The sequence below is a fragment of the Dromaius novaehollandiae genome, chromosome 6, assembly GCF_036370855.1.
Source record: "Dromaius novaehollandiae isolate bDroNov1 chromosome 6, bDroNov1.hap1, whole genome shotgun sequence".
NCBI classification, from domain to species: domain Eukaryota; kingdom Metazoa; phylum Chordata; class Aves; order Casuariiformes; family Dromaiidae; genus Dromaius; species Dromaius novaehollandiae.
The window spans coordinates 16,878,792-16,898,555 of record NC_088103.1 but is presented as its reverse complement, the minus strand read 5'-3'; the positions used below and the strand labels follow the sequence as shown (position 1 = coordinate 16,898,555).

At 44.3% G+C, this 19,764-nt stretch overlaps 1 protein-coding gene across 4 annotated transcripts in view; it reads left to right on the top strand.

Annotated features, from left to right (window-relative positions):
• CDHR1 (cadherin related family member 1) overlaps window positions 1-19,764 on the top strand; it is a 53,983-nt gene that overhangs the window by 26,034 nt on the left and 8,185 nt on the right. For all 4 annotated transcript variants that reach the window (XM_026116866.2, XM_064513771.1, XM_026116863.2 and 1 more), the window contains 8 exons: window positions 33-111; window positions 2,968-3,068; window positions 4,013-4,216; window positions 7,126-7,278; window positions 10,988-11,152; window positions 13,207-13,274; window positions 16,295-16,523; window positions 17,470-17,724. In XM_026116866.2, coding sequence (XP_025972651.2) covers window positions 33-111; window positions 2,968-3,068; window positions 4,013-4,216; window positions 7,126-7,278; window positions 10,988-11,152; window positions 13,207-13,274; window positions 16,295-16,523; window positions 17,470-17,724 — 1,254 coding nt within the window. The remainder of the gene's footprint in view (window positions 1-32; window positions 112-2,967; window positions 3,069-4,012; window positions 4,217-7,125; window positions 7,279-10,987; window positions 11,153-13,206; window positions 13,275-16,294; window positions 16,524-17,469; window positions 17,725-19,764) is intronic.

The window sequence follows — 19,764 nt, the reverse complement described above, 5'->3', positions numbered from 1 at the left end:
CTCACAGACTGTAATTCCCCATTTCTCCCCAGGGCTCCGAGGTACTTACTGTTGTTGCTCTTGATGGAGACAGAGGAAAGCCTAACAGTATTCATTACTGCATCGTGAACGGTGAGTAGACTTGGCTTGCCTGAAATCTGAAGGGGAGTCAAAACTAGATGTGACGTTAAATTAGGATGGAATGTACTAGAGTTTAATAAAGCTGAGGCAAACTCTCATGAAATAGCGTCAGGTGCCTGAAACAACTCCAGGGCCCTGTCTACCGGAAAACAGCCAAGATACGATTCACTGCGTTTTAGTGTCTGCTTCATGGAGGTATGCTATTCATCTTGGAGTTGTTAATGTTGCTTATTTGTTAAGCACCAGTAGCTTGCTTGTCATTTTAGAAAATGTAAAGGGAGATGCATTCGTTGTCACTGAGCGTCTCTATTATTTAATTTTAAAACAAGAGACTGCATTGAGAGATCCAGACATGGTATTTAGAGGGACATTTTTATTAATATTGTGATTCAAGTGGCTAAATGGTCAAACCTCTAGTTTATTGGAAGTAGTGATATTTATCAGCGAAGAGAGACTGGCTGTCCACTGCACTGGGAGAAAATAGATGTTATCAGAAGATTAATGTTTTCCATCAGCCATTTTGAGGTTGTCTTTAGCACATCTTTTAATAGCATAAATGTGAGGCTTAGTTGAATTGATGACTCACTAACTGGTGAAGTCAACAACTTAGCTCAAGCTACAGCTTTGAGTTTGGTAGTTTTGTTTGGTTCTCTCTTTCTCCAAGGCTTCAGTGGCAACTGGGCACCCCAACTCCCAGGTACAGGAGAGCCTAAAATTCAGGAAGAGAAATTTGAGGTGTAGTTGCAGAGTTTTGCAGGAAGTTCTTCACTGTCACCTCATCTAAACAGCAAGGTCTAGAGAGGATGGAGAAGGTTGTCATTCAGATTTTACCTTTACTTGGGATGGGATGCCTGCCAAGGTTCCTTCTCCCCTGATGCAGGGGAAGAAGAGGGTAAAAGGAAGGCAGAAACATTGAGAAAAAAGGTTGCAGAAGAGTAGATGGAAAATGAGAAAAGGTGGAAAGAAAGATGGATAATGAGAAGTAGAAATAAAAAAGTGGGAGTAGAGGATGCTAGACAAGGAAGGAAATTGAGGAAGAGAATGAACGGAGGCAAATGAAACAGGGAAAATGTCAAAGGGAAATAGGACTAATGAGAAGAGATAGTAGATTTCCAAAGAAAATGGAGGTGGAACAGAAAGGGGCTGTGAGGAAAAATGGGCTAAAAGAGGGAAGGGGTTTGGAAAGAGTGAAAGATGGAAGGCAGTGATATGAATGGCATAAAATGTGACTTGTTTTCCTTGTGCCCATTAACACAGGATTTTGTTAGCAGGAAATGAAAGTGGAAAGGAGAGAAAGTGAATATGCTTTAGTACACAGAGTGTTGAAGAAATAGGTAGGGAAGAATCAGATATGGAAGAGACCATTGTAGCAGATTTCTGCCCCTGCTCTGCAGACCCTGGCCTTAGTCGTGACAAGCTGTTATTTCAATACCTGCAGGCTGGGCTGCAAAGGGCAAGAAAATACTAATAACAAATATGGAAGTATTTATTCTTTATAAGCATTTTTGATGCTGGGGAGTAAGGGATTGTTTTAGAAAATACTCTAATCCTCTGAATGTTCTGTCCTAGGCAAGGCACATAATGCTACATACTCTGAGTTACCAATTTCCATGTGATAATTAGACAATAACATGAAGTATTGTAGCTTGAAACCACTATTGACTTCAGCTTTTTCTCAGTCAGGATGTACTTTCCAGGCCAATGTATCTTAATAATTGACTACCACATGAGTCAATATCTATTCAACATTGTGTCTAGTGTACTTTAATGAAGTTGCAGTTATTGCAGGTATTAGCAAAGGGGGACAATACCGAATGATTCAATAATTAGTGCTGAAGTTGAGATAGAGAAAAAGAAAAATGGCTGGGCTTTCATGCCATCATCCTTTGTTTCTGAAGGACTGATCTCCTTCGTTTTAAGGGTTTCCCTTTCCTTTTTTTCGCTTTCGACGACGGGCTGTGCCGCGCACGCGGGCTGTGGGCAGCCTCTGAGCGGAGGCGGTGTGCCTGCGCAGAGCAGGGCAGCCCCCCGAGCCCCCAAGGCACCGTCTGCTGCTGGCAGCCGAGGGGAGGTGGGTGCCGGCATCATGCGGAGACGCTCTGGCCTCTCTGAAAGCTGCTGCAGCCCTGTAACCGATTTTCTGCACAAATTTTCGGAAGTTGGGCGGGGGGACCAGCGCCAGCAGACAGCCCTGCCCTGCCTGCCGAGCAGACTCGGCCTCGGTGCGTAAAGCTTGTGTTTCACCCCAGATCCTCCAAAAGCCCTTTTTGTTCAGGACAGCCTAGCAGGAGGCTGAGAGCTTATTGACAGGGGAACTTCTGAGGCCTCCAGAGACGCTGCCTGCAGAAAGAGTGACTGTGTTTCTTTCAAATAGGTTGTCAGACTTCTCACCTTAGCTGATATTAGTGAGAGAAATGTTCTTGTTTTCTCGGAGACTTAATTAGGCGCTTGCTAATTAAAATGAGGAGTGTCTATTTTTATCCGAACCAGTGCATAAAGAAGACAGCATAATGGAAGTGAATACAAAATTTGCACACCCAGCTTCGGAGGTATAAGGGAACATGGCTGGGCTGGGGGAGAGGAAAGCGAGGGCAGCTGCCTGTAAGGCCAGGGCTCCCCCAAACTATTACTTGTGGAGAAAATCCCAGTTTTTCTTCCTTTGCACTTTCAGCATACCTCGACCAAGCATAGAAATGCCTCATTTTTGAAAAACGGCTGCAGATCTACTAGTAGATGTAGACACATATATAGACATAGATATGCCTAATGAAGTGTATGTTTGATTGCTCATGCCTTTTCAGGACACAGGGGAAGGCATGTAATCAGAGCATCTCGGTTTTATTGCAGGAAGTGAAGGTTCATTTGAAATCAGCAACACAACTGGAGCCATTTCTGTTATAAAAAGCCCAAATCAGCTTAAGAAAGAAGTGTATGAACTAAAAGTCCAGGTATGTTTTGTGGCCACTTGAAAGCTGATGGTCTTAAATACCGTGAGTAGTCGTGATTATCTACAATGACTCAATTTATATCATGCTTTTTTTAAGAGCTACTTCCTATATTTGAGCAGACTGCCAACTAGTATAAGTCAGAACAAGCTGCTTTTGTTTTCTGGGATATTTAGGATGTCTCCAATTTCTTCTTTCACATGAAGTTGTCTTGTCATAATTTCATCCCTGAGTCTTAGAGAGTCATTATCCTGTACATCTGTAAATAAATGTGCTCTGTGTTTTAAAATTTTGTTGCTGGACTGGGAATCGATGACTTCTAGCGTCTAAGTGCTGAGATAGGTGACTGTTAAATCTATGAGTAGCAACAGGATTGGGGTGGATCATGGTATCATATTAATATCCACTCTGGAAGCATAGATGAACCACATAAAAAGACGTGCTTACACCTTGATCAGTTAATAATGCTACATTATTTTAAGCAGTTTCTAAAGGCCAAGAGTTTAAAAATGCAGAGTTAAATAGTGAAAATGGTATTAGTTTTCCTCAGGCAAATGCACATTACAACCATGCAAGTTTGCCCCGGTAAGGACTGAGTAGCCTGAAGACAGCTTTGTGGCCTGGTTCACTGCTAGAGCCAGTGTAGCATCCCCAGGGCACTTGCTCACTGGTGGGCTCAAGTAGGTTGCTGTACTGGGAGATCATAAGGTTCCTGTGGTCTGACTTAAACTCAGGTGCTGTTTCTTTCCCTGATCTCTCTGGTTTCCCAGCCTACTAGTGCTTCACAGACACAGGAGTAGTCAGGCTCTGCTGACCTCTGAGTACAGCTGTCGCAACTCGGAGCTCAGTGCAGGCTACCAAACCTCCCCGAGCAACCAAATGGAAGAGCAAGTAAGAAGGGAAAATTCTCTCATCGTTTTTCTCCCTCTCTCTTCTTCCTTCTGTAGGCATCAGAAGTCAGTCAAGAAGGTGACATCTCAGTGTATGCATTGGCCACAGTGACTATACGGGTGGTCGATCTCAACAACCATCCACCAACCTTCTATGGAGAAAATGGTCCCCAGAACCGATTTGAGCTGACCATGTATGAGCATCCCCCAGAGGGTGAAATCTTGAGGGGACTGAAGATTACAGTCAATGATTCAGATCAGGTAAGTGGGAACTACGGGGACTTTCAGTTTCCTGCCCTATTTTCTCCAAAGACAGGAAGCAGCTGTCAGATTGGCAAATGTCACTTTAGGAACCCAGCTGTTTCACCTGCACTCCCAAACAGCCGACAGAGTAGGTAGTTGTGAGGTCCATTACCACGGATAGTATGGCCTCAGAGGCATATTTAGTCTGGCATGTGCTGTTGTTTATGCTGTCATGATAGCCCGTGAGAAGAGTGGTCCTAAACCTGCAGTGCAGCTCTTGTGGCCAGCAAAGTTCAATAGTCCTTATCTACCTCCCCTTTCTTTTGACTATATTCAGTAATTGTCGGTGTAATGTCTGAGAACTTACTATCTTTGAGCATTTATTTAGGTCTTCCAAACACTTTAGTAACTTCAAGTGCAATTGCTGTCTGTATCTCCTTGGGCTCCTCTGGAAAAAATATAGTCTGTACCCTTACACTGTCTTTAAGATACTATCCTTCTGGCCCTTATTTTACAGCCAGAGTCTGCCGTCCATGCTTTGATAAATAATTCCCACTGGAGTGATATTTTTAAGTAATCTTAAAATTATGCCGGAGGAGAACTAACTCTAACCAGATAAAAGAATAGAGGACTCCATTCATCTCAGCCTGCTACCTAACTGACCTGTGATGCCCGTAGATGCTATGGTGATGGTTGCTATAGGGATCCCTAGGCTAAATACTGTATGAATGGCATCCATCTGAGTTAGCCTGAGGTTGGGGAGTGACAAGAGAAAGCTTAATGCATCTGAGAACTGTATTACTATTGGAAAGAGTGCTCTTATATAACTGTACTCAGTATTGTGCTGTTTTGAGTGTATTGTTGCATTCTATCAAACCCACCAGCTTCTTCCTCCTCCCTCCTGCTGCGCTGCAGCAAGCAGATAAATGACTGCTTTCAAAGCAGTGCTAAGTCTATCCCACTGTTGTCACAGAGGCTGTTGCTGCAGAAGGAAGGAAACAAAACCCATCTCTGCTGGCTTGTCTTCCATTTAGAGAGAAAATGTATATGTATTAGATACAGGTTGACAAAATATTCAGGCTGCAAGTTAGGCAGTAAAAAAGCAGAAAACACTGCTGAATATTCTGCGTAGATTTCTAAAGAACCTTCCTAATACAGTGACACACATCACTGTAGGGGAATCAGGTTGGTTTTATTTTAAGGTATAGAAAGCTATATGGTTGACTATATAGGGAAGGAAATTAATCATATATCTGTTTTCATCAGAGTCTTTAGTGCTTCTTCCTTTGGACAAACAGATGGTGCTGGTAGGGAGGAAGCTGTGGGAACAGCCTGTCTTAGGGCCTGCAGTCAGGTGGAAATACAATCTTTACTTGCAAGAGTATCACACAAAAACTTCTCCAACCCTCCTCATCTGACAGACCACTGCTTAGGGCTCAGTGCCACTGTCCCCTTCCATCGTCCCTGTGTCCTGTGATTGTCCACTTGCAGTCATGCAACATGGCTTCCTCTGAGCAGATCTGGGTTCGGTCGACATCCCTGTCCGCTTTGGGCTGGTGGGTCTCTCCACCCCAGTGCCACTGTCCCCGCAGTCATGTGCAGTGCAGAGGATTTACTGTGGTCGGAGGGTCAACCTTCCCCATCAGCACTGTTCACAGTCCAGCAGCACTGGCTTTACTTGTGTGTTTGGCTTTATTGCCTTGCAAAAGGGAGCCTCTTGTCTCCTGTTTAGCTGTGGGGGTTTGTATTCCCAAGTAACCCAAACTGCTGAACTTGAATCCAGGATCAGTCTGGTTCTCTTGGGGGACTGCAGCTGAATGCTTTTCCTCTTGACATAGGCTAGGGTAGAAGCAAGAACTGCTCATAACAAGGCCTCCAGGGATCCAGCTGAAAGTGAAATTTATCCTGTCTGAAATTTTAGAAATTCTTCATCTAAAGATTCCTCCTAGGGGAGAACATGGCATCGACCAGTCAGTGAATGGGCCTGGTTGTCATAGCGTAACTGCGACATGGGGAAATTGGTGAACTGAGAGAGCTGATCAAGTGGGGTCAGCTCATGTTCCCTCCTCCCCTGTAAGACAGGGGTAAGAGAATCCCCTTTTTGCCGTTTCCCTTCCATACTCCAGTATAGTTTTAAAAAATTGCCTGGCCTTCTGGCTCTAGCTCACTGTTCCCAGATCACATGCAGACAGTGTTAATTTTCTAGGTACAGCTGTTTTCCTGCTCCTCTCTGGCTAGAAGGTTTATCCGTCTGATGGGATTTGGTTTCTCACTTCACCTGGAGCTCTCTGATGTGTGCGCCTCATTATAGCTTGCATAGGTGGAGCTCTGCTCTCCTCCCGGGTTCATGAACTTCCATAGGTTTCAGTGGCTGTAACTCTGGGCCAATTAATCCAGTCAGTGCAAACTGTTGAGTATCGTCTGTGTTGAAACTGCACATCTTGGTGGCTCTGAGTCCTTCTAGGCTGTGGGCAGTTAGGCCACAGGCTGGGTTTTTGAGAAGTCCACTGTCTTGGCCTTGGCGTTCAGTTGCCTTTCCTTGGCGGAAATCAGGAGGAGGCAGGTATGACACGTCTGCCGATGTGCACGTGGTGGTTCTGTTTTTCAGCTGCTGCTAGCCTGCAGCGTGAGGCATGAAGCCCAAGACTCCTTGCCACAACAGTCAGTCGCTTGGTCAGTCCTGCTGCAGGGTTTTTCCAGTAGGATTGAAAGAATAACCAAGCTTGTCAATCTATTTTAAGAAAAGCCATGTCTCTCTTGTGACCAGAGCTGGGGAGATTATATAACTAAGCTTCTTAGCACTCTCTTACCTGGGGAGTGGAGAATGGAGGGCTTTAAGCAGTAAGACTCACATTTTATACAGCCTGAAGAAACAGAGCCTATGTAATGGTCACTTTAAACAATGCAATATCTGCTTTTCCTCACAGGGAGCCAATGCTAAATTCAACCTCCGTCTTGTTGGACCTGGTGGCATCTTCCGAGTTGTTCCCCAAACTGTCCTGAACGAAGCTCAGGTTACAATAATAGTGGAAAATTCTGCTGCTATAGACTATGAAAAATTCAAGGTGTTAACCTTCAAGGTACTTCTGCTTTCCATCTCCTTTCTGGCCGTATATATGATATGTGTATGATGGCTTATATATATGGTGGTATTTAGCTTTGCAATACACCTGAAGCTGTCTGTCTGGTGTATCGTTAGTGACATTATATTCCATGTAAGTGAAACTCATCTCTCCTCCTGCTTCATCAGCTTCCAAAAGGTTTAGCGGATGCATCTGTGGGCTAACTTAGTCCAGGCAGTGCAAACTGTTGAGTGTTATCTCTGTGTGGAAATTGCATATCTTGGTGGCTCTGAATCATTCTAGACTGAACCCTAAGGGTGTTATGATGATAAGGCTCTTATGATGATAAATTCACAGGATGAAATCCTAACTTGTCTGGAGCCAAGAATTTACCCGCTTAGTCCTAAGTAATTTGGTCCATGATCATGCTTTTGAATTTTAGTTGGCTGAAGACGCCAGCTGACAGGAAGATAATTTCCCAGAATTGCTTACTGTGTTTGTCAGGTGTATCTATGTGACCCTTTTCAGACTGATCAGACTGAGGCCACTTTACCCATGTTCCAAGCCAACTATACAAGAACCAGCTTTTGTCCAAAATCTGGGAACTTGCATTAGCTGCTTCCCTGATGGATTCATTGGCTCATCAATAAGATAACATAATTACATAGTTTCTGGTTTGTGTCAGCTGCCTGTGAATATGAGTATAGAAAGCTCAGTTCTGTCTGCAAAGAATGGTATAGACAATCCCTGTGGTCATAGAAAAGACTCTCGAGCTATATAGCTAAGCAGTAACATATGCTAATTTTGATTTTGTACAGAAAGTGGATTTTTCTGTATAATCCAGAACCCAGACTTCCTGGATTTTGTTGTCACCCTTGCCACATGGTTTGCTTTGTGTCCTTAGCAAGTCATTTCACCGCAATATGCCTGATGTCTCTTCTTGTAATGTTTATCAGTCACTTTGAGCTTCCTAGGTTATAGATGCTACAAAAATATGACGCATCATTATTGTATTAAAATGGAAGATTCAGAAAGGGCTATAAAGTGCTACCAAAACTAATTATAATAAGTAAGTGCACATTTATTCAGCTTAAACTATCAAAAGACCACTAAAGAAGTTACATGTGGCCTCCTCATGAATACTAATAGAAATCAAGGTCGTTAATGTGGTTGCCAGGAACACTGAAAGAATTAATTACCAGGAAAAAGAATATATATATATTTTTTAACTTAAGCAGTTACTCACTTTTTTTTTAAATGAAGTTATTTCTACAGAAGAAAGACTGTAAAGGCTTTGCTAAAAATGCAGAGCCTTCGTCTAGATTCCAAATGAAGGTGCAGTTGGGTGATCTGATAGTGATATATGGCAGCAAATGCTTTATAAAGACCTCATTGCCTTCTCCATTTCCCTGATAAGTTCACATCACTTACTGCCCCATTTTAGTTGCCAAAGTAGTCCTTCTAGTTGGAATTTTGGATGAAATACGTTCTTACTTCTATTTAACACATATCCCACAGCAGCTTTGAAGAGCTATTCTTTCTGTAAGCAGTGGTCCTTCCTTGCTGGTTTGTTATTGACCAGTAACAACGCCAGAGAGGAATTAAAGCTAATTTGACTGGAATGTGCACTGAAGAATGGGTCGAGGCAATGGCTACTTGAGAAAATCTGCCCTGCAGCCACGGCGTGCCCTTAAATGCAGCTGGTAGCCAGGCCCTCCTGCCTTCTCAGCTGGCCAGGAGCTAGAGCTGGTGTCTCTGGGTATGGCGGCTGTGACCATCTGCGCCTCTGGCCCCTCCGGTCCGGCCTCTTAGAGAGAAAGCAGGGTTCAGGCTCTGCCGTGGGGCCAGACGTTGCTGTGCTGGGGGCCAGACCTCGCGTCTCCTTGCATGGTCCCTCCTCAGCTGTAGCCAGGGCCTGGCCCTCGTCTTCTGCAGGCGCTGGCAGCTCCTACAGAGGAGGCTGGGGTTGTCCTCAGTAGCCAGGTCAGAACCTGTCTTAAAAATTCATCATCTGCCACTTTGAAGATGGTATCTCAGTGCGTTTGTTGTTCAGGCATTTGTTTTACCTGCTGCTGTGTAGTCTTGTGAAGCAACAGCTCTGTGCTGTTTTCCCCCTCCCGCTGTGTAATGAACAATATAGCGCTGCATAGCGCGTCGCAGGCAGGGGACTGACAAAGACCCTGCCCCGAAGGAAGGTGTCGTTAACCTGTCGACATAGCCGGACTATGGCTGCTAAAAGGAGAGGAAATAGATAAATAAATAAAAATGAATGTAGGCAACAAAGTCAAAATACTAACCCCTGCTAGGATAGTCTTAAGACAGAGGCTCATTCCATCAGCAAAGATTATTTCACTGCAGCCACTGTAATTTAGTTTTCAGACCACATACATGTTAAGCAATGAGGATTTTATCAGTGTGCTGCTTTAGGAGCTGAGATTGCTCGTGAGGAGGCTTTTTTGGTGATGGTTGTTTGACTGTGCCTTTAAAAATTTCTTTTGCTGAAACAAACACCCTTATAGAGTCCCAAGCACAGTAGTTATCAAAGAGGTGTAATAGCCAAATTCCCCTTTTAGAACAGATTTACCCTATATAATTCCAGGCAATCCTTACAACTGAATTTCTCCAAGATCCTTTCACTGTTTTTAAATGTTTACACCATGGGAACAGCTCCAGCAGATGATATTTGAGACCGATAGCTAGCTAGCCTTAGCCCTGCCTGCTTACACTGAGCCTGCCCTGCCCCCCAAAGCCGGTCGCCTCTAGGTGCTACGGATGTCTCTGGATCAGGCAGTGCAGGGACCCGAAGGCTGTGTGTGCCCCAGCACCCGGTAAGTGGCGTCACGCTGGTGTGCGTCACACCTTCCTGCCCGGGGCGGGGGCTTACCGTGGAGTGTCTGCGGCGGGAGAGAGACCACCCACCCAGCGAAGGGGAAGAGGGGCTTCACCAGCCCCTTAGCGCAGGCGGGTGCGGTGGGGGTGTAGCAGGACGTGCAGAGGGGAGCGGGGCACGTGCAAGAGCCCTGCTGTGCCGCCTGAAGCTCAGCGTTCACTCAGTCATTCGTCGTGTGTGGGGAAAGCTACTGTGACTTCTCTCTGCTGGGCATTAAAACTCATCCAGCTAGATTTTCAGTTGAGCCTCCTGTATCTCAGTTAAGTGCCCTGCCTCTTTCTTGCCCACTCGCACCACACGAGTGATAGGGTTGCTGCCCTACCACCTCAGCTTTCTGCTGATGTTCCCCTAATCTGCTGAGGAGTAAACAGAGGCACAGCAGACACTCGACTAGTATTTGCTGTTAGACGGAGAATAAGAGAGAAAACAGACGGTGCTAAGTGGCCCGAATCCAGTTGAAAAATGCTAATCCAAGAGTTTGGTTCTCAGTTGCCTGCTGAGACCCCTTCCTCGCCAGAGCTGCCCCGGATGGGTCTTTGCAGGTATTTGTTATGTCCTCTCTGAGCCACGTTGCTTAGTTGTGAGTGGTCACATCTGTCGTGTAAAGTCTAATATGTATACACAGGTTTGAAACCTTCTTTACACAGCTGGACTGCCCATTGCAAGCACGCACAAATGGTCGTATGTTGCTCACTCATGTAGCTCCTATTCTCCCTGTTTCTGGCTTGTCTGATCCAGCCAGGCTAAAACGCGCTTATGTGGGTAGTGGAAGGAAGCTTCTTTAAGAGGTAATAATAGCTACTTTGTAGTAATAAATTCTGTATGTCCTCTTCTTAGCTTCTTGCAATAGAGGTGAACACACCTGAGAAATTCAGCTCAACAGCTGATGTAGCAATACGTTTACTGGATACCAATGACAACGTCCCGAAGTTTTCCTCCGACTACTACATTGCCAGGATCCCCGAGAACTCCCCGGGGGGCTCAAACGTAGTTGCTGTAACAGTAAGTTTTATTCAACTCTGAAGAAATTCATCTGTCTTGACCAGCTATTTGTCTAGGCAGTCAAAATCAGTCTACTAGCAAGTACCTTAAAAATAGTTGGCAATGGCAACTGGCAAATCTTACTCACTGATCAACTTCTGGACTAAGCTCCAGCTTTCCAGAATGAACAACAAAAAAAAAAACGGTTTTATTCAAATATTTTTCAGAACAATTTTACTTCAGTTTTTAATTAAAGGCGACCTGCTTTTGAGACAAATCACATGGTCAGTGAGTACTAAGAAAGCCCCAGTCTAGCAGGAGGATCAGTTGTGACTAAGTGGAATTGGATTTACTGGATTTGCTTGCTTAAGTACGGGTAAAAAGAAAACAAAATGGCTGCTTAGTAGCGTATCAGCCTCCTCCTTCTGCGAGGAACTTGGCTGCTAAATGCATAATTAGACAGTTAGCGGAGGCAAGAATATAACACTAAAAATCCTTGTGTAAGGATCTTCTCACACTGGGGAGAATATATTTTCTAGTATCTCCCATTCTCCTAGGAAGAAAATCAGGGTATTACATGGTCTGTAGAAGTGCTGGAGAAGCATTTCCAGTCGTTATACCCAAACTGTGTCTATTTAATACAGCAGCTGGGACTGGAGGACTGGGGATTGCAGATCTCATGTCACAGAGCCAAGACGGCTCCTAGCCATGTGGGAATAAGGGGGTGACACAAGTCACCTCGCAGAGGCCTCGGAGGTGAGGGTGACGGAGGCATGTTGCCAGGGATCCCCAGCGTAGGCTGGCCACAATTCACCAAGAGAATGAAATGACCAGAACTAAGGGCAGATTTTTAAGGACAGAAGAATGAAAGAGGAAATGAAACAAAAACAATACAAAAAAAAAAAAAAGGAATATTGGAGGAAACTAAAAGGAAAGCTGTAGAAATTTTTTAAAAATTGCCAAAGCGGCATAACTAGCCCTTCTGAGCCAAGGCGAAGAGGGGAGCACAGCTGAAGAGTCCATGTGGAAGTTACTGGCGTGTGGTACCAACTCGCTGCTTGGCCCATATTCACCAAGGGGTTACTCCAAGTACTCAGGGTGACTATTCTGGCAGGAGTGCCAGCTGTGCAAGATGTTTTAGGCAAAGTTAGGCCTTTCTAGAAAAACAGGCTGCGGTCAAAATTAGGGGGTGAGGGAAGCTGCCCAGCTCACGTTGAAGAACTAGAAGCACATGTCGGCAAGGCTGCAGGTGTGTTACAGCAGCCGTGCAGGAGTCAAAGACGTTGCCCTGGGTTTCCGAAGAAGCACCAGATGCTTAAACAGGAAGGTGAATGGGCTCTCCACCGCCACTGTGAATTTTGGTGGCCGAGTGCCACGCAGTAACATAACGCTTCCTCAGACGTATCAAAGAAGGAGGGGCTTATAGAAATGGCTGTCACCACACCAGTGGCTTTCCTAATCCCGAGCTGAGAGAGGAAGCCAACGAGAGTTCAGAACAAAGATAGCAGCCGATATAGTACCTGCATTACTAAAAGTCCCACAGGCACAAGAGTGATTAAAACATAAGCACAGCTAAAATATTATGTATCAATTAATGCATAGCAATTATTTCAATTAAATCAATTAAACACGCAGAGACTTAGAAAAAAATCCTCTATTTAAAGGAAATAATAATGGCCAGGGAGTATACATTAATATTTAACTGATAATGAGGGAGACTTGAGAATGGCCAGTTTGTCTGAGACTGGCTTTGTTTCTGTCAAAGGAAGGATCTGTTAAATGTCAATGTATGGAGCCATCTCGTGGCTTTCTCCCAGCTACAGCCTGCTGGCAGCAGCCTGGCAGAGGGACAGGCATCTCAGCAGCTTTCCTGGGACACCCAGTGACATTTGCTTGTGTTAGATTTTGCAGTTGTATACGTGCACGTACGTTTGTGTGATTGCCCCCTAAAAATGCTCTGGCAAAAAGGAGGGAAAAGCATTTGGATTTTGAAGTAGCCAGTTGTTGAGAGAAACATGAATATCCTTCTTTTTGCAATTTAGTGAAGGGTGACCCTATTATTTTCTTTTCTTAAGGCTACAGATCCAGATTCAGGACTTTGGGGAGAAGTCAAGTACTCTATCTATGGAACAGGAGCAGATTTGTAAGTAGAAAAAAAAACCCACAAAAAAACAACTAACTATATTTGAATGGAGTTTTAAAAGAATTTAAAAAAGAACAGGCAGGCAAAAAACAACAGCTGATGTCTTGACCTGCTCATTTCCAAGGACATTTATGCCATGTTCTTTATGAGTTCTGTGAAAACAACAACAGAAAAACTAGTGCAATCATTAAGCATCTGCTTCATGAATCCACAGAGTTTTACTCACAGAATATTCACCCCCCCCCAAAGAGACATAAGACAGCTGAAGTACCACTGCACAGGATCTGTTCAAATCACCATTTGAAAAATGCTTGTAATAGGAAGAGGAGTTTTTGGTCTGGTTGTTGTGAAAAGGCAATTCTGGGAAAAAGAAAATCCTTTGCTCTTTCCCCCTCCCTTTCCATATAGCTGTACAAATAGTTCAATTTAGCTCTTGTCAAAATAAATCAAAGATGACAAGACTTTCAAGGATATAACCTTTAGCTTTGGAGGCCAGCTGCATTGGGTGTTTAAAGCATTTCTTGTATTTAAACCTAATAGCTCTAGGTCAGAAAAGAGGGGAATCTCAGGCTTATTTGATTTCACAATGATGCTTAGCTCCCCTCCCTGTCTTTGAACAAAGCGTGGGGGAAAAAAGTACATGATGCATCGGTTTCTCCCACGGTGCTTTCATCCCAGCAGTTGCCCTGGCCAGGTGGTTGGGGCTCCTCTAGCTTCGCCGGCCACCATAGATATTGCACCTGAAATCTGCAGCTCCTAGACGTGAGGCTGCAGGGAAGGACTTACAAGTGTACGAGCTGCTCAGGCACTCATCCCCAGAATCTGTTTTTCTCTGTACATTATCCATCTGGACTGAAAGCTGAACTCCTCTTGTTAAGGTGACACTATATAGGAGTCACAATCAAAGTCCAAAATCCAAGATGTTAAGGGCGAACGTCTTCTGTAGCCAGAAGGATATACATATGGGAGCATTTCCAGGGTGGATTATTTTGAGCTTCTCACTAAGTCCTTAAGCTAGCTGCTAACTGGGTAGAGGCAAGCAGGCAAAGGTCATGTCGTACAGTCAGACCTCTCAGGTTTAAAATGTAACAGCTGGTGCAAAGAAGCTTGTGAAGGTTGTTGACAAAGGATTTAGAAAAAAATGTGAATGCAAGTTTATTCTGATTGGTGCTGTAGGGATGTTCTGACTCACTGTTCTCATGCCGTTAGATGAGTAAATTAAGCTGTGTGGATATTTTTTCCCTTCTTAAGTATGATTCCCCCTCACACCTTTGCTCGTGCCAGGCTGGCATGGCTCTCCAAAGCTGGATTGATTTCCTGGCTCTCGGATCTCCAGATCTGCTAACAGACAATTCATATGCAGATTTAAGAGTTTCAGTTAGGAGCATGATTTTTGTGTCTCAGGGGCTACATCAGTGCACTGGCAAAAAGATGAGTTGTACTGGAATAAGAGGAATAGTGCTAGCTTTTGAAGATATAGCCATTACATCAGTAATCCTATATCCAAGCTGCCAGCAGGAATGGAGTACATTGCTGTAATCTCTTTACATCTCAGTACCTCTGTCCATCATCTCTAAAATGAGGCTGAAGAGAGTCCCCTCTGCATGGTTAGGCTGAACGGGGCTGTAAGGAGGCACTCGGCCTGGCACTGTCTTTACCCTGAGCTGGACAGCGCTTTCCACCTCAGCAGCTTGGCTTTCATCAGGACTCGTATTTGTATTTAACAGGGTAATGCAAACAACTGATGATTCTGGATTATTAGGGGCCTCTTTATAATCATTCTCAGTTGAGCTCTCAGTCAGAACACAGAAAATATTTTATCCTTTGTTTGTTAAAAAACCCACTGTTTGAAGCCTATGCTGACAGTCCATGTAAAAAAGACACTGTGTTACTATCTTTTCTATAAATGCAAGCTTTTGCCTGTCACTCCTGACAGTGTCTCATTAGTTACAAATGTGTAGAACTGAACTTGCTGCAGATAAATCTGAACATCCACTCCACCCCATCGCCAGTCTGTGGAAAAGTGATTATTCTGGGGGGAGATATTTTGCCCTGCACTTTCTGGGATTTGAGAGCAGCCATTTTTCTTATCCATTCTGAGAAGCTGAGAGCTTAAATATGACATGCAGCACACTTCCCTCAGCCATTGAGGGGATATCAGTCAATCTTAATTTATTAGGACATGATCTAATACATTGTCCTTATAAACTGAACAAATAGGCAGTTCTTTAATGCCTTAACACAAAGAAATCACTGTGGGAGAAGGCCATCACACTGAACATTTCATGAGGACAGAGGCTTCAACAAAAAGCTCAGTTAAAATGGCTAATGCACAATGAATAGAAAAGCTTCATTGATCATTCTCTAGTTTTCAAGCCTAAAGGAACGAGCCAAAAATAGATAGAATGATTTGTGAACTGGCAACTTTTTAGGTCTGTTTTCACCACGATGCATGAAGATCTCAGCTACTTCCCAGCCCAGATCTTCAGAACAGCTCATCTACATTGCACCATCTGGGCTCAGTTCAGCTCTCAGCACAGCCCAGGTGGTAGTGGAAGAAAGGCATCTCCACGTACTTTTCCTTTACCCCAGCTTTGCCTTGATGAGGCCATTTGTAACTGTAGGGGAGAGACCAAAGATCTAGTGAGCTGCATCCTTCCAGTCCTGGAGGTGCACCTGCTCCTCTGCGCCCTCCCCGTTTACATGCCACTTCGTTACGCTGGGAAAGCTGGGCACAGAAAGAGCAAAGCCAGCAAAAGCTGCCTCAGGCCTGAGGACTTCCAGCTTGCACAGGCTTTTTTTTTGGGGGGGGGGGGGGGGGGGGCAGCGTATGGCTATTTTGGCTTGCAGTGAAAGCCACAGAACACCACTAAGCGTACAGTCCATCAGCCAGCTGCGAGTTAGGTGCAGGGTACCAACTGGGGGGCAAATTCAAGATTTAGAACCCACTTACACTCCAGGTTATAAACGCAGATTAAGTGACCAACAATTCCAAAGGTCTTTGCATGCTTCTCTTCCAGGTTCTTAATCCACCCATCAACAGGTATAATTTACACCCAGCCCTGGGCTACATTAGATGCTGAAGTGAACTCCAAGTACAATTTCTACGTGAAGGCAGAGGACACAGATGGGAAGTACAGCTTGGCTGAAGTGTTTATCACTGTGCTGGATGTCAATGACCACTCTCCAGAGTTCAACGAGAACATCCAAGAAAAGACGATGATCATTGGGTCACCAGTGAAGATAGAGGTGAGGCACAACACCGTGTGTCACAAAGCAGAGTGCTTTGGAGAACCCCTGTCTCTGCCATTTATTGCCCTGGGATCATGATGAATGCCTGAAAGTTGGCCTTTTCTGGATCTTTATTTTGCACATATGTAACAAATGGGTTAAAACATGGAATGATAGTATTGACAAACTGCTGAGAGGAGAAATATAGTCCTATAGGCAAAAGAAAGTTCAGTTACAGTATCTGAACGATCTGCTGCAGGATGCTGGATTATAGTCTTTGATCAGAAGAAGCCCAAATAAGATGGCCAAATAAAAGTACGGAGTTTTGAATACTTGACATGCCTGCCATGCCACTGTGCTCAGCCTCACAAGTTCCTTTCCCTTCCCTTTGCAGAAGGGTTTGTAGTGATCCACTACAGTGATCTGTGGAACAGGACTTTAAAAAAAAAAAAAAAAAAAAAAAAGTGCAATTCACAGGCAAAGGCGCAAACCGCCCTACATTACGCATATTTGAATGCATATAATCAAACCTGATTACACAAACACCTAAAGCTGGATAAAATAACTACCACAGCATAAAGATTAAGGTAGCTATACTTTGAAGAGAGTGGAGCTGATCATTGTTCTCTGTTTACTTAATATTTGTCCCTATTCTGTATAGGAAACTCCCCAGTAAAGGGCCATTTGCATTCTACAAATAGGTTATGATTCAGTTTTTCCACTGCTTTAATCTCAAATAGAAATCATTTATACAAAAAGAGCTCTAGTCCTGCTGTTTTTTGCTAGAAAATGTAGCACAGCTGATACTGGGAAAGGCAAAATTGTTTCCAAGACCACACAATAACAGCCCAGTAATCTCAAAGCAGGGATATTATCTGAAGTGAATGCTCAGAAACCTTTCGAGTTTTGTCTTCAGGCAAGATACAAAAAATAACATCTTTGTTGTGCACCCTTCCTCTATCAGGCTATAGATCAAGATGCAGAAGAACCCAACAACATTGTGGATTATTCCATCATGCAAGCAGATCCAGCCAATGTGTTTGATATAGACCAAAGCACTGGGGAAATCAAGCTGAAATCCTACATCCGTTCTCTGGACATCGTCCACAACATCACAAAGAACAAGGACTGCATATGGTCCCTGGTGGTGCAGGCCAAAGACCGAGGCTCCCCTTCCTTCAGTACCACGGCAGTGCTGAAGATTGATATCACAGAGGAGGTAAGCAAGTCTCTCAGAAAAATCCTCGTGAGGGGTCATCCTTGAGCAGCACCAAAGAGAAGTCACTTTTTGCTCCATTTCTGAGAGCGCTTTAAAAATGCTTCAGGAATTGAAGCATAGTGTAGTTTGGAGGTGACTTCCTTGCATCTGTTTGTTAGAGCTAGATGCAAAGTGGGGCCTGCAGACTCCTGAGTGTAAAGGTAAATCCCAACTGCTGAATTTGATTCCCTCCCCTCCTCTGGGGAGTGGTGGGGGCAGTCAGTCTTTTCACCCTACAAGAAGGGAGTGGAAAGCAGCTGTGGACAGCATGAAGTACACCAGGCCAGTTTTGCAAGTCAGTCTAGGTGAAATGGGATAAGTGAGCCAACTTTATAGAAATGCCTTAAAGCGCATAGAAATTTGGATGCAAATTTAGTAACTGCAGTATTCTCAGTAGGCAACACAAGATGACTTTAAAAGATTGTGCACGTGGGTTGAGAGTTTCCTGTTATTTGGTTTTTACATCCACCAAAGAATAAGTAGCAATTTATGGTGAGCAGTACATGCTTGCATGATTTTTTATTTATTGTAGCTGCCTTGCCATGCCTGTAAGTGGGTACCAGCAGGAAGAAATGGCCTTTAATGTGAGGGAGAAACACATCACTAGCCTGACAGTCTCTGGACCATACACACAGTGGGCAAAGATACAAATCTCTTCCTACAGGCAGCAGCTGGCCTTCTCTTTGGTTGGCCAAAATGAGCCCAATGCTTCTTTATATATTACGATCTCTCCATTTTCTGTCTCCTCATATCCCACGGCCTTTCCTTATCAGGGGTGTTTACATAACACTCAACTTCAACACTTGATTAAAAAAAAAAGGTGTCTCCTGCAGAGTGCCCCCCCACCTCCTTCCTCCCTCTCCAGGGATGCAAGTTTGGCGCGAGCTGTGGGAGGCCCCCTCGCCCCTGCAGGGTGTCAAAGGGAAGCAGGCCGGGCCCCAGAGACATGGGTTCCTCTCGGGTGCAGCTATTCCCGGCTTCCCATTCTCTTCTCTGTGCCAAGTCCCACCACATAAGCTGAGGTAGCAACAGCATCTTCCTTCTCCACTTGAGTAGGTCCTTCAGCAGGACCTGCTGTGCTGAGCCAATACTACGTCCTCCGTTAGTTTCTGTACTGTTCTCCTCTACTTCTGTCATTGCTTGTAGGTATTTGCTTTTTTAATCCAAGAGCATCACAGCAAAAACACTCTCAAACTCCAGCTTCAGTGCAAGTGAGGTGCAGTGTTTGTGTACAAAATCTTGTTCACTTGCTATCTCCCAGAGACAGCACAAACATTGCTAACGCTTTATGAAGGAAACAGTCTTTTGGTTTGAGGACATGCGCACACAGGCACTCACAGGGTGTTACAAATACACCTCCCATCCCTCTGTGCTCTGGCTGTCTGCAGCTTCTTTAAGTTAGCAGCTTGGTGGGCATTTTTGTATTACTGATTTTGGATAAGGAGGATTATTTTGAAGGCATTCTCCAGAGGTTTCCTGCGGTGTTAATCACACTGAGTAATTAAACAGGCATATTTTCTGATTAACATTTACCATTGCAATTAGCACAAGGCTGCACCCTTCAAGATAGATGCCTTGCAGCTCAGTTCAGCAGTATTGCACATCAAAAGGACCTTTTGCTCTTGGAATAATACAGCAATAAAACGTTCCAGGGGCTGTTTAATTTAACTGAGTCTGTTTTTATGGAAATTGGTATTGAGTGGTGCTCAATGTGTCCGTTAATCTCCTATCCTTTCTCAACAGAATAAGAAGCTTGTGCTTGAAAAGACACTCTTTCATTGCCTCACTCAAAAAAAAAAAAAATCTATTCCTGCTACCCCAGATTTTTCAGTGATACCTGATCCCCGCCCTTGATCCTGAAGTTTGGTCTGACCGAGGGGGAGCCCTGTGTCTTCACGGCTCCACTGAGGTTCTGCAAGGATGTGGGGGCACTTATTTACAGCTCTCCACTGAGGTTTAAGTCCACGTTTAGACAGCATAATCTGTGATATCTTTGGTTCT